We start from the raw sequence: 14,816 nt of genomic DNA on the forward strand, positions 1-14,816 counted from the left end.
TTTCAAAAGATATTTTGAGATTTCCGTAAAAAAAATCTGATATTTCAAAAAAAGTTTTGAGATTCCGGTATGTTTACCGTAGGAAGTTTGAATTTTCGCATTACGATGGTTATGTTGTTTCTCAGGAATTCTCCAATGTTTGTGGGAATTCAGGTATTATTCATGTAATACTGAACTTTACGTATGAACTGTGACATTCAAGATCCTCTGATTTTCTTTGGAATTCCAGAATTTTGGGGTTCCGATAGACAACTAAGATTCGTTATAATAATTCTGGGATATTGTTAGCTTTCCTGGGATTTTTGTGGCAATATTTGAAATTCGGCAATTGATTCGGTTATTGTTGTTTTGAAATTATTTTGGTATCTTTGAGAAGGTATTTCTGCAATTTTTGAATTTTACATAAGATTCTAAGTACTGCAATCTAAAAAAGTCTAGAATTCCATAAATTCATGTTGCTGTAATCTCTTTATAGGATGATTTCTAGCCAAAATTTAAAAAAATCACACATAAAAATTTTTGTTGTTAAATCGTTATAAAATTCACATTTTCATAAAGGGATTGCCAGATTTATCGCAAATTAACATGTCAACAATATTTTATTTCAAGTTATAAAAAAATAGATAAAAAATTGAAGGAATGTTTCCAAGCTATAACCATCTTAGACGGGGCCCAGATAGCCGTAGCGGTAAACGCGCAGCTATTTAGCAAGACCAAGCTGAGGATCGTGGGTTCGAATCCCACCGGTCGAGGATCTTTTCGGGTTGGAAATTTTCTCGACTTCCCAGGGCATAAAGTATCTTCGTATCTGCCACACGATATACACATGCAAAAATGGTCATTGGCATAGTAAGCTCTCAGTTAATAACTGTGGAAGTGCTCATAAGCTGAGAAGCAAGCTCTGTCCCAGTGGGGACGTAACGCCAGAAAGAAGAAGAATGAATTCACTAGAGCTAAATATTTCAGTTAATGTAATAAAAAACTAGTACCTAGGTACTAAAAAGTTCTTTTCAATTCATTATTCTTTTCAAATGTCGTCATTCTTTGAAGGAGCAGTTTTCAAGTAATTTTATTATCAACGATGTGAACATGATGATATTATGAATTTATTATTTATTATTATTCTTCATAATGAACTGCTAATCCCCATCTGATGGAAGTATTTGGAGAGTGTGCTCGGGATCTTTCTATGAATTCCGGTTTATGCAGCTTACGGACGTGGGTATTCATGAATAAAACGGCAGGAAAAATTGCTTCAAAAAAACCTTTATGGCGAAAACAATGTTAAATGTCGGTAACTCTACTTATGGCCAATTGGCTTATTGTGGCTTCCTGCTTCCAACTTCGTCAAGAAAAGATTTGGCTTTGCTGACAGATGTTGATAACAGGGTTTGCGTTAGAAGCTTTGAATAATTACACGAGAAAATAGTGCTTATTACACTGCGGAACACGTTTTTGTCTCAAGCACCAAAATACCGCTTTTTACTTAAATAAGGGTTGCTGAATCCATTGCCGTTTTCAAAAATATCATAGCACGTCTAGTTTTTGAGATATTGACCGTTGAAAATACAAAAATTGACTATTTTAGACAACTTGCATGCAAGTTTGCCGGCTTGTAAGGCAATTTATTCGCCTAATTTGCCACAGAACTTAAACTTTATGTGTACAACAATACTTATCAATAAAGTTTATAATACTTTCGATGCGGAAAAGTTATTTTTTGACGATTTAAAGATGTATTGTATTTTCCCATTTAAGAGAAACGAAGAATTATGTATGGAGACAGCAAACATGTTAAAAAAATCGATTTAAACTAAATTTAATCCTGCAATTGAAACCAAATTATGTCCAAATTGAAAGTTTAGGTACTATTTTGCATGCTTAGTTGATTAGATCACACAAAAGTTTGATAAATTGTACTTTAAATTTTATGTAAACATCAATAAAACCAGTGTTTTATACAACTTTGGCGACCTGTAGCAAAAAATTGTGACGTGCTGGAACATTTCTGAGAATGGCATCAGACTCAGCAACCCCAAAACGACTAGAGACACGTAATTTGATCTTTAAGACATGCAAAATGTCATTTTTGTTACGCTGTGCTATGTATCGGGTAAAGGAAGACTAGTTGACTGTGGAGACAAAAATCGGCTCTCAGAACATGCCTGAATGAAAACAGAGCGTGAAATGTCAAAAACGCAAGAGGTTGATCAATATGTCGAGAGAGTAGGGTCCATCAAATTGAATAACAAAATTTTGCCAACCGCATATAGATTGTTTGTAGAATTGTTGATACTTGTTTTCCATTATTCAATTACCCAGCGTATGCGCGACAAAATGCTGTTGCGATTAACCCTTTCGACCAAATATCTATTCGAAGAAATGTCCATTCGACTAAATGTACTTTCAACCAAATGTTATTCGACTAAATGTCTTTCGACCAAATGTCATAGATTCTCAAGCTTCAGCTTTCTTAAGAGAAATTATAAAAAATGGAAAGGTATAGTTTTGAAAAAATCTGCTTATTTAATATTCAATGTTCATCCACCATAATTTCCGTCTAGTGTATTTGGTTACACGGGTAGAAATCAGATCCCAAAATCATGATTATGCACCCTGATTTCAGAGTGTTCTCATCTTATGAAAATAAATCATGATTCGGACTCATGACATCATGAGTCAGATTACCGTAAAATAAAACAACCGTTATGTTATTGTAGCTGATTGCTCGAAATCATGACTAGCGCATCCATTTATGATCTATTTATAGTTCTGTCAGTCAATTCGATAAAATGAGAACCAAAAAAAAAATTGTCAGAGCGAGGTCCGAACCAAGAACCTTCTGAATGGGAGTATCGTGTTTTACCACACTACCAACTTGTCGTGTTGAAATGAGGGTGAAATCGATACGAATGACTTGAAGCAAATCGCACCGCTTAGTGTTGTCATTCTGGATTTTACTCATATGTAGAATCATGATTATAACTCCGAAAACCATGATTTGTCTTCCTGATACCCATCATATCGAAGCAAATCTAGAGGTGAATGAACCTATGCTGGTTTAAAACCTCTTAAATAAAAAAAAAAAAAATCGAAGCAAATTCATGAATTTCATGGATTGTAAATCATGATTGAGGAATCAGATTTTTTTCCGTGTAGTCTTTGTTATATACTTACATTTCTTCAATGACCAAGAGTACCATTGAAAGACCTTTTTCAAAACAATTTAAAAAAAATGATAGAGAGTGTCATATTTGACAGCCTCTACAGAAAGTACAAAATTGCATTAAATTCGTAAAAAGTAGAGTCCACACGATTTGCGTTTTGAGCTGGAAATGCCCAATAGAGAAAGGTAAACAGTGAGACGCGCGAAGCGTTGCTTGAGTCATCCACATCCTCTTAGTTCCGACTGCGAATTTGGGGAAAAGATGTGGGTCATTGGTGATATCGATGTCTTCGGATAAATATGAGACTGTTCGAATATGATCCAAAGCGGGCCCAAGGCTGAACCGTCGACACGCTTCAACGGTAGATACTTACAGCCAAATGATGATGACAAAACTGTTAAGGTATGCTTTTTACCTCCGTCTTACCACACAGGCAAATCTCAATTCAGTTGCGATCGGACTTCGGACTACAAGTCACTTAGGTAATCTGCATCTTCTGTCGTGCGTAGCGAGTGGTCATGCGTTGTACCGGTAGTGCTCTCAAGTGGACAGATAGTGATTAAGAACAACCGCAGAAGAAAATGAGTAGTGTCATAAAGAAACGAAGTTTTTTGCTACCAGTGATCGTAATTGTGCTGACGCTTAGTATTGGGGGGACACGGTCAGCGGACATCACCGATCGGACATCCCCCCTGGATAGTGATATGATGAGAAATTTGTTCCATTCGATGCGCAAATGGATGTTCAATATGGTGGGAAGAACGGGACTGAGGACACGTGGACACTTCCTGCAGGATAAAATTCCGGACGATTTGCCATTTCCGTGCAATGTCTCACTGGGAAGAAGCCGGCGAACGCCGAATAGTGTACACAAGCTACGGCCAGGTGAGTGACCGAATAATAAGCTTCAATAAAAAGAAACAGATATAAGAGGGCTTTAATTGGTAAAATGTTATTAAAATAAATGATGGCAATGTTACGACTGCGGAAAATAAACTGGCTCAATTCGTTGAAATGATAAATAAACGCAAGATTAAGCCGTTTCCGCCCATCCCAATGAAAAAAAAAATATAGTGGTTGTAATGTAGGCAGTTTTCTAAAGGTAGATTTCGCACGTTAATTTCGTTAACTTGGTGAAAAATAATGTCATGAGCTTGTGAGAGTATAAATCTTAATATAAACTCTTATAGAGCCAATTGATTACAGTTGTAACCCAAGAAGATAGTTTATATCGGAGTTGTAACCTATAATAGACGTTGAATTAAAATTTTGAAGAGCTTATCTATATCGGCATGTGGAGTTATAATTCTAGTTCGCAATGTTCTGAAGCATTACTAGTTACGCTGTAGATCTGTATGATCTGTTTTTCAAGTAGTTCTTTGAAAATTTAAAACAGTCGTTGAAGTCGGTAATCTTGGTAGAGTATAATTTAATTAGCCCGTATAGGTATCAACTTTGTTCATAATCTTTTTAAAGAAGCCTGGTTACGTTTGAAGATATAAAAGCCGGTACTCAAAAAAATCTTTCAAAGAAGGGTCGTTGATTCTGATAGATTATATTTTCATGTGTCTGTATCGGTATTGTGGTTTATGAACCTTTTGGTGATCACAGGTAACAGTTGTAAATCATAAGATCTGTACTCAAAAAAGTTTTTGGATAACTTTCTAAGGTCTTTGCACCAAAACCTTTGACATTGGACCTAGGGGGTGACAATGGGCGAAATAATGATCTTAAATATCGCAGTAAAATTTTTGAATATTGATATAAAATTTCAATGAGGTATTCTTAATAGTTATTAACAGGTACCACAAAAAAAGTCTCGGGAGCTAATACTTAGTTTTCAATAAATAGTTGAGAATATGACCTTTTTAAATTATCACTTTACTGCTCATAACTGCATATTTGTAACATTCGACAAAAGTAGGCTTTGAGTAAATGGAATACCAAGTGTACATTTCATGGCAGTATGGGGGGAAACTAAAATTTCTAAAAATTACCAAGAACTCAAAAGTGCTTATTTGAGGCTGATATTTTGTACAACTCATATCGCATACTAGGTGAATAGTCAGAAAATAATTCTGGTAGAAATTTCATTGCTGTTACATTACGAGGCTCATTTATAATCTCAATGTTACTGTTATGCGGTTATAATTACCAATGTGACAAAACAACTTGGTATTTTTTTCGAATTTTCTAGAACAATCCCACAGATTTCAGTAAGTTGATCGAAAGTATTTATCATTTGATGACTCTCCATGGTATTAACTCCAATTTGTCAAAAATGTCGAATGTGACTGTTATGCAGTTATGGGCAGTTTAAGAGTTTTACAAAAATTCACACTTTAAGGTGGATGAATACTTTTTTAAACTGTCACAATTATGTCCATCTTATAATTTGTTATTGGAAAGCTGTACACAGATAAAAATATTTAAATTTCAATGTAGCGTAAACAGAAGAGTATAGTAAGAGTAAACCAAATTCATCTATTGTTACAGCATCACGTTGCATTTTTACTAAAGATGCTTGAATGTTCCATGATCGTATAAATTCAAAGTGCATTCGATTGAAAAAGAAGCGATTTGTCGTTGACATTTCAGTTTATTTTGATGCTCCAAATATGTGCATTAAAATAAACTGAAATTTACAACATATTTTAGCTGTGTAGTAAACTTTAGCAAAAGACGATTTTCTTGATTTATTATTATTTCAAGCAAATTTTAGTTTACTTGACGCAATGTTATCCCCTCAAAGGGAATGAGAAAATGTTGAAACGTTTCCCATTCAATGAAAAACAAACGAATTTCAAATATTTAACAACTACCAAACTTCCACTCGGTTGGTTAGCCGTAAACCAAGAATCATAATTAAATAACAAGTGTTCAAATATTTGCTCAGCATTTGCAAATGCATTATGTACCCATGAAAGTATTTCCATATTCAGAAAAACAATGCATGTAAAATTACGAAAATGATTTATAAAACCAATCAGGACATACGTATTTTTGGCCAAATCGCACCCTCGATGACGATAGTACCTTAAAATAGGGTGAAGTTGATCACTTTTGAGCGATTCTGTTATATAATCTCCAATAGGATGCATGTATTATCATCCAAACATTTTTAAAACCTGTACTGGTTGGATGTTTATCGAATTATACATACGAAATTCTTACGTACCGTAAATTCGGGTTAAATTGATCAGTAAGGTGAAATTGATCACGGTGTCACTCGATTTTATTTCTTTCCAATGGAGCACAAATATCAATGAAACCTGCAATGAATGAACGTTGTTTATCGTAAGTATGTCCAAATTGTGCGTTGTGAAGTTTTTTGCGTTCAAAAATGTTCATTTCTATTAAATTATGTAAAATTTCAAAATCTTGTACGGTGCAGTGTTGACAAACATCAATAAACTTCTAGTTCTAGACATGGATTTGGACATGGTATAAACCTGAAAGTTTGTGAGGATACTTAAGATATATCCCCAAACTAGATTTCATAACCAAAACTCGTACCAATTCGTTGGTTTGGTTGAAATTATTGAATTTCTGGTACATTTCAGAAAATTTCTTAGAATATTGTATACATTTAGGCGTTTTCTGCGTTATTCATGAAATTTAAACATTCATTATTTCTATAAATATTGTATTGTTAAGAATTTGGCAAGCATATTCGCATCCAGGGAGCTCAAATTTATTATGTAAAGTTGTTTAGAAACCTAACAATAATGTCATTGATAAGTGATCAATTTCACCCCGAAATGAGATCGCCCGATTTTTTATTTTGGGCATATTTTTTAGCACTAAAATTACATTTTTTGGAAAATTTCGATACTTGAGTCAATGAGGCTTACCTTCAAACTTGTTTTCCTGCATTCAGTTGTTTGGCATTGTCAACTTTATAGAAATCAGACAAGAAAAACCGTGAAAAGTGATCAATTTCACCCGAAATTACGGTAACCTAATAGTTGTTTTTTTTTTAACTTATATATATATCAGCATACAAAATTCTAGGGGGGGCCTGGATGGTTCTGGGGGAGGGAAATGGCCAAGGGGGTCCAAAATATGCAGGGGTCCAAAAAATATTGGTGACCTTATATGGGGTCATGCACAAATTACGTCACGCTCCAAGGGAGGGTAGGTGTCGAGCCAAGCGTGACAAGCCTTACAAAATATTCGAAGACTCATACAAAAAGAGTGAAAAAAGGGGGTGGGGGAAGGGGGTCGGAAAAATTAAAATTTGGCGTGACATAATTTGTGTACCATCCCTATGAAGAAATAGCCGATCATAGTATGTAGTGGGAAAGAAAGGGTTAAATGAAACCTGACAGTTCAAACATTTCCTAGTTCATTTCAAACGCAACAAACAAATTGTTTCGAAGAATTCTGAAAAAGTAACGTTAGTAACAAAAGGAAGATAATGAAAATGCCGTATGGATCAATGGACCTATGCACGAGGACGTTTTAGCGGTGCCGTGTTATTTATGTGACCATGGAAACCAGTGAATTCAGCACCGCTCAAACGCCAAATTCATGAACTCGTGCATCGGTCCATGCACGAGTTCACTAATTTGACGTTTGAGCGGTGCCAAGTTCATTGGTTTTCATGGTGACGTAAATAACACGGCACCGCTCAAACGTCAATTAGTGAATTCGTGCATTGGTCTATTTAGCATTTAAATTTTGAATTTTTGGTTGTACAGACTTTTAAATCACAGGTGTACGGATTTTGATTCAACCTTATTAGAGTGTACGGTTTAAATCCAACGCAATTGATTTTTATTCCTGATTTTAGAAGCTTTAATATAAGGCTCATGTTGTGATTGTCTAAAAAGTTGTGAAAGTTATAGAAAAAAAAACTTATTTATTGCCTATGACCGATCAAAATATGTTTATCAGAGGCTTTTATTTGGCTTAGTGTGGATTTCGGTCCCTCACGGTAACAACTGCCGGAGGCCAATCATGCTACTTTTGACCAACCAGCCTTTGTCTGGGATTGAATGTAATGGATAAATGATTAGTTTTGTCAGACAGTGTCCTTTATCGCGCCGACATTCAGTGTTTGAGTATGAGCCAATTAACAAATTGCAAAAAATTTCTTACCACCATGTGTACTTATCCCTTTTTTATCTTCGGTTGCTTCCAGGTGATGTCAACGTTATAGCTGCCATGGGAGATTCACTAACAGCAGCCAGTGGTGCGGCGTCTACTAACGTAATGGATTTGTACATGGAAAACCGTGGCCTTGCTTGGAGCATCGGAGGTCAATGGAACTGGCGCAACGTGACGACGCTGCCAAACATTTTGAAAGAATTCAATCCCCAGGTGAGCAAAGCTGTTCGATTTATATTTATTTACCATTTCAATGTTGTTCACCACCTTTTAAGTGCGAAATAGATGAGAAAGTTATATTGAAAGGCATTATTGATTGGTGCTATTATGGCGCGCTGTTATGGACTCTTCAAATACTCAACGGCATCAATGATTTAGTGCACCAGCACAAAACGATTCCAAAAATTGTACACAGAGTAGCGGTTGCACCCTCAAATGGTACCAATCCCAAATGAGTTGAGCTATTTTACATAATCGTAATCCGGGGTAACATTGATTTTTTTCGATTTGTTCTAAATATGCAAATGGAAGGGGTCTTCCTTAGCCGAATTTTTAAGGTTTAAGTCCGCGGCTTCAAAGCAAAGCCATACTGAAGGTGTCTGGGTTCGATTCACGGTCGGCCCAGGATCTTTTCGTAATGGAAATCTCCTTGACTTCCCTGGGCATAGAGTATCATCGTACTTGCCACATGATATACGAATGCAAAAATGGCAATTTAGGCAAAGGCAAAGCTCTCAGTTATTAACTGTGGAAGTGCTCATAAGAACACTAAGCTGAGAAGCTAGCTCTGTCCCAGTGGGGACGTAATGCCAAGAAGAAGAAGCATATGAAATGAAGCTTTCTGTATCATTCCTAGGCATAGGCCAGGGGAAGTGGTTCACCTAGAGTGAATTTATAGCACAGAAAAAGTAGATTTTGTATGAACATTTACAGAAAAATGAATGACAAGTTCATTCACTTCTCCTGGCCTATTTCCAAACACTTTACGCTCGACTGATGGGTAGATTTCGCTTCCTCAACTTGAATAAATTTAAATAAATAAAAATTCATGGCTTTTTCATAATTCTTATTCCGGAAAAATCCTCACTTTTTCCCAATATTCCGGACACTCTGATTCAACTTTCGGTCAGCTCATGAAAATCATATTGTTAATTGAACTCACCAACCTATTACAGAGACGTCTCAGGCAGGTTGTCATTCTAAGATTTTAGAAACATCTATAGAAAATCTTGATTGAAACTGGCATCTAAATTGGAAACTTTTGGTCGGAAAATTTTGAAACATTTCGTGTGAGATGTTTCTCATACAAAGTAAAATATCTGGAATTTAAACAAGAACAGTACCCTCCTCGAAAAAAAATTGAATCAACAATTTTCGATAACATATTTCAATGGATGAATAATTCTGCTCATTCTGATACTAATGATAATACTGAACCTCCTCGTAGTGCGAATCAACAATTTTCTATTAAACATTTTCAATGCGTGAATGGTGTTTTTCTTTCCTCAATATATGAGCTTATGAAAATTTTGTTTTTTGCAAAATTGAGTGTTGTTAATGTATAAATTTATTACCTCTTCCGAAATACTCATCTCTGTGGTTATGGATTATTATTTATTTTTTCGGTTTTACATCATTTAGCTTGATAAAACCTCGCCAACAAAATTTCGCCAATTCACTCGGTTCATGGCTGCTGCTCTCCATCCTCGACTGCGACCCACTCTCTCCAGTTCCTGGTGCATCTGGTCGATCCACCTAGCTCGCTGCGCCCCACGCCTTCTTGTTCCGACCGGATTCGTAGCGAACACTATCTTTACAGGGTTGTTGTCCGGCAATCTTGCAACATGCCCTGTCCAGCGTTTCCTTCCAGCTTTAGCTATTTTCACGATACTAGGTTCGCCATAGAGTTGAGCGAGCTCGTGGTTCATCCTTCGCTGCCACACGCCGTCGAAGATCGTCCTTAGCACTGAGCGTTCAAAAACCCCAAGAGCTTGCAAGTCCTCCTCGAGCATAGTCCAGTAGAGCATAGTAGAGGACTACCGGTCTTATGAGCTTTTTGTACATCATGCATTTGGTGCGGGGGTGAATCTTTCTTGACCGCCGTTTCATCTGGAGCCCATTGTAGACCCGACTTCCACTGATGATGCGCCTTCGTATTTCCTGACTAACGTTGTTGTCAGCCGTCAACAAGGATCCGACGTAGACGAACTCGTCCACCACCTCGAAGGTATCCCCGTCTATCGTGACACTGCTTCCTAGGTGAGCCCTGTCGCGCTCAGTTCCGCCTACCAGCATGTACTTTGTTTTCGACGCATTCACCATTAGCCCGACTCTTGTTGCTTCGCATTTAAGGCAGGTGAACAAATCTGCCACCGTTTCGAATTATCTCCCAATAATATCCAAATTGGCCGGATCTCGTGAAAATCGTGCCTCGACTGTGAGGTCCGGCTCTCCGTATGACACCTTCAAGCGCAATATTGAACAACAGGCTCGAGAGTCCATCGCCCTGTCGTAGTCCCCACCGAGACTCGAACGAACTGGAGTGTTCGCCCGAGATCTTCACGCAGTTTTGTACACCGTCCATCGTTGCTCTAATCAATCTTGTGAGCTTCCCGGGAAAGCTGTTCTCGTCCATGATCTTCCATAGCTCTATACGGTCAATACTGTCGTATGTCGTCTTGAAATTGATGAACAGATGGTGCGTAGGGACCTGGTACTCACGGCATTTCTTGATGATTTGCCGCACGGAAAAGATCTGGTCCGTTGTCGAGCGGCCGTCGATGAATCCTGTTTGATAACTTCCCGCGAACTCGTTTGCTATGGGTGATAGACGACGGAAGAGAATCTAGGATAGCACTTTGTAGGCGGCGTGTAGGATAGTGATGGTTATGGATAACACTACCGAAGTTACATGAGTGCTGCCAATTATGTAAACAACGTAAATGTTGTTTCTGATGAAAATAGTATTGCTGAAAACGGTTCCGTTGTCAACATTTTTATAACTATGTTCACTTTAGCAAAATAATTAAATTACTATTAACCCGTACAGGCCTCAGTGCAAGCAAAAATTGTAAAACCCTTACCACTCAGCGAATTCTTAATGGAATCAAGTGATTGTTTGTCAGTATACTGGCCCACATATATCTAGTTTCTAGAAGTACACTGAGGAACGCGGAAATATTCCTGTGGCCGGAGTTATTCCAGTGGATCACTGGGTCAGGTCGGGTGAGAAGAGTACTGTGCGTTTGTGCCCCTGAAGGTAGGCAAATTCCATGTCACAGATAATTTCCGGAATCGACTATAATGCGGCAGAATTTTAAGAAAATTGCATCAGTGTAAACCTTTTGCGAAACGGTCAAATTGGATAACTATGAGTTTTGCATTTGATTAATCCTAAGAATGACCATTTTCGGGTCACGGGACGCCTCAAACTTACGATGAAGTGGTTAATTTATAACTGAACATCTGTGCCAAGCTTATGGGAACGCATTTTAGTGCACAATTATGTTTGATTTCTACTTTTCGAGAATTTAAACGGTTTAGTATCTAACAAATCTATAGCCGGTTCTTCAGGGCATTACATCGAATTGCCACATCCGGTATATTTTAAACGGTGCAAAATTCTTCATTTATAATGTTGAATATCATATCTTAATTTTTTTTTTTTAATTTTTTTATTAGTATCATTCCAAACATTACATTCATTTCTTATATCTAGGTGTTCTGTGTTATTAGACAATACTATCATCCTAATTTGGTTAAACAAATTTAAGATTTAATTAACATTTTGTTAACAACATATTACATTTCATTTGCCGTAGCAGTTCAGTTTTTTTACAGGTGAGTTGATTTCACCTGCTTATAAGAGAAAAAAAAAACGTTTTTCATATACTTAACCTTACTTAACCTAAACATATAACGCATTAATCGTGGCAATAGAAGATTGTAACGATTTTTGCCTGAAATTATTAATGATTGTATTTGACATTTGTTCCAATGTTTCAACATTGGATATTCTATGTAACTCATTGGTACTATACCAGGGAGGAAGCCTCAGAATCATTTTCAAAAATTGTATTTGGAATTCTCTGCAGAGCTTTCTTCCTGGTATTACAACTGCTAGCCCATATTGGTACAGCATACAACATGGCTGGCCTGAAAATTTGTTTGAATATCAAAAGCTTGTTCTTAAGACAAAGTTTTGATTTTCTATTAATAAGGGGATAGAGACATTTTACATATTTATTACATTTGGCTTGAATGCCCTCAATGTGATTTTTGAAAGTTAAATTCTTATCTAGCATGAGCCCTAGATACTTAACTTCGTCTGACCAATTTATTGGAACCCCTCTCATCGTGACAACATGTCTACTTGAAGGTTTCAAATAAAGAGCTGTTGGTTTATGTGGGAATATTATTAGTTGAGTTTTGGAAACATTAGGAGAAATCTTCCATTTTTGCAAGTATGAAGAAAAAATATCCAAACTTTTTTGCAATCGACTACAGATGACACGCAGGCTTCGTCCTTTGGCGGAGAGGCCTGTGTCATCCGCAAACAAAGATTTTTGACATCCCTGAGGTAACTCAGGTAAGTCAGATGTAAAAATATTGTATAATATTGGTCCCAAAATGCTGCCTTACAGGAAGTCTTTCAGATCTGGAGCTCTGATAATTAACCTGAAGTGTACGATTTGACAGATAACTTTGAATTATTCTAACAATGTATGTTGGAAAATTAAAGTTTTTCAATTTTACAATCAAACCTTCATGCCAAACACTGTCGAATGCTTTTTCTATGTCTAGAAGAGCAAGACCAGTAGAATAGCCTTCAAATTTGTTGGAACGGATCAAATTTGTTAAACGTAAAAGTTGATGAGTGGTCGAATGTCCATGGCGGAATCCGAACTGTTCATTGGCAAAAATTGAATTTTCGTTGATGTGGGCCATCATTCTGTTCAAAATAACCTTTTCAAAAAGTTTACTGATAGAGGAAAGCAAACTGATTGGACGATAGCTAGAAGCTTCTGCAGGATTTTTGACTGGTTTTAACATTGGAACAACCTTAGCATTTTTCCATTTGTCAGGAAAATATGCTAATTGAAAACATTTGTTAAATATATCAACTAAAAATGATAAGCTACTTTCTGGAAGTTTCTTGATGAGGATGTAGAAAATTCCATCATCGCCAGGAGCTTTCATGTTTTTGAATTTTTTAATAATAGTTCTCACTTCTTCCAAATCAGTCTCCCAGGCATTTTCGAAAACGTTCTCTTGATTGAGAATATTTTCGAACTCCTGAATAACTTGATTTTCAATTGGACTAGTAAGTTCTAAATTAAAATTGTGCGCACTTTCAAACTGCATAACAAGTTTTTGAGCTTTTTCGCAATTAGTTAGTAATAATTTGTTTTCCTCTTTCAATGCCGGTATTGGCTTCTGAGGTTTTTTCAAGATTTTAGATAATTTCCAAAAGGGCTTAGAGCCAGGGTCCAATTGAGAAATTTTATTTTCAAAATTTTTGTTTCTTAATTGAACAAAACGTTTCTTGATTTCTTTCTGCAAATCCTGCCATATAATTTTCATAGCAGGATCGCGAGTGCGTTGAAATTGCCTTCTCCTCACGTTTTTAAGACGGATCAAGAGTTTAAGATCATCGTCTATAATCACGGATTCAAATTTTACATTTTGGAATTGCAATGCTCCGGGCTTCAACAATGGAATTTGTTAAAGTTTCAAGAGCATTGTCAATATCAAGTTTAGTTTCTAAAGAAATGTTAACATCAAGATTAGAGTCAACATACGTTTTATATATATTCCAGTCGGCTCGTAAATAATTGAAAGTGGAGCTGATAGGATTGAGAATCGCTTCTTGGGATATTTGAAATGTAACAGGGACATGATCAGAATCAAAATCAGCATGAGTAATCAGTTGGCTACAAAGATGACTAGAGTCGGTTAAGACCAAATCAATCGTAGATGGATTTCTAGAAGAGGAAAAACATGTGGGCTATCAGGGTATTGAATTGAGAAATATCCTGAAGAGCACTCATCAAATAAAATTCTGCCGTTGTAATTACTTTGAGAATTATTCCATGACCGATGTTTGGCATTAAAGTCACCAATGACAAAAAAAAATTGACTTTTTGCGAGTCAATTTTCGCAAGTCAGTTTGGAGCAGATTAACTTGCTGTCCAGAGCATTGAAAAGGCAAATAGGCAGCTATGAAAGTATATTTACCAAACTGTGTTTCAACAGAAACACCTAAAGTTTCAAAAACTTTAGTTTCAAATGATGAAAACAGTTGATGTTTTATACGCCTATGAATGATGATTGCAACTCCCCCACATGCCCCATCAAGTCGATCATTACGATAAACAAAAAAGTTAGGATCTCTTTTGAGTTTAGATCCAGGTTTTAAATACGTTTCGGTAATAACTGCTATATGCACGTTATTAACCGTAAGAAAATTAAACAACTCGTCCTCTTTACGAGCATTCCAATTTAAAATATTTAAATTATTATTTGGATCCATTAGAA

General features: G+C 36.4%; 1 protein-coding gene across 3 annotated transcripts in view; it reads left to right on the plus strand.

Annotated features, from left to right (window-relative positions):
- LOC5567302 (phospholipase B1, membrane-associated) overlaps positions 1–14,816 on the plus strand; it is a 96,996-nt gene that overhangs the window by 62,815 nt on the left and 19,365 nt on the right. For 2 of the 3 annotated variants that reach the window (XM_021851154.1, XM_021851153.1), the window contains exons 2-3: positions 3,601–4,052; positions 8,314–8,492. In XM_021851154.1, the coding sequence (XP_021706846.1) occupies positions 3,749–4,052; positions 8,314–8,492 (483 nt within the window). In that variant the 5' untranslated portion in view covers positions 3,601–3,748. The remainder of the gene's footprint in view (positions 1–3,600; positions 4,053–8,313; positions 8,493–14,816) is intronic. The other variant, XM_001651691.2, reaches the window with a different exon arrangement.

The sequence above is a fragment of the Aedes aegypti genome, chromosome 3 (assembly GCF_002204515.2).
Source record: "Aedes aegypti strain LVP_AGWG chromosome 3, AaegL5.0 Primary Assembly, whole genome shotgun sequence".
Lineage (NCBI taxonomy): Eukaryota > Metazoa > Arthropoda > Insecta > Diptera > Culicidae > Aedes > Aedes aegypti.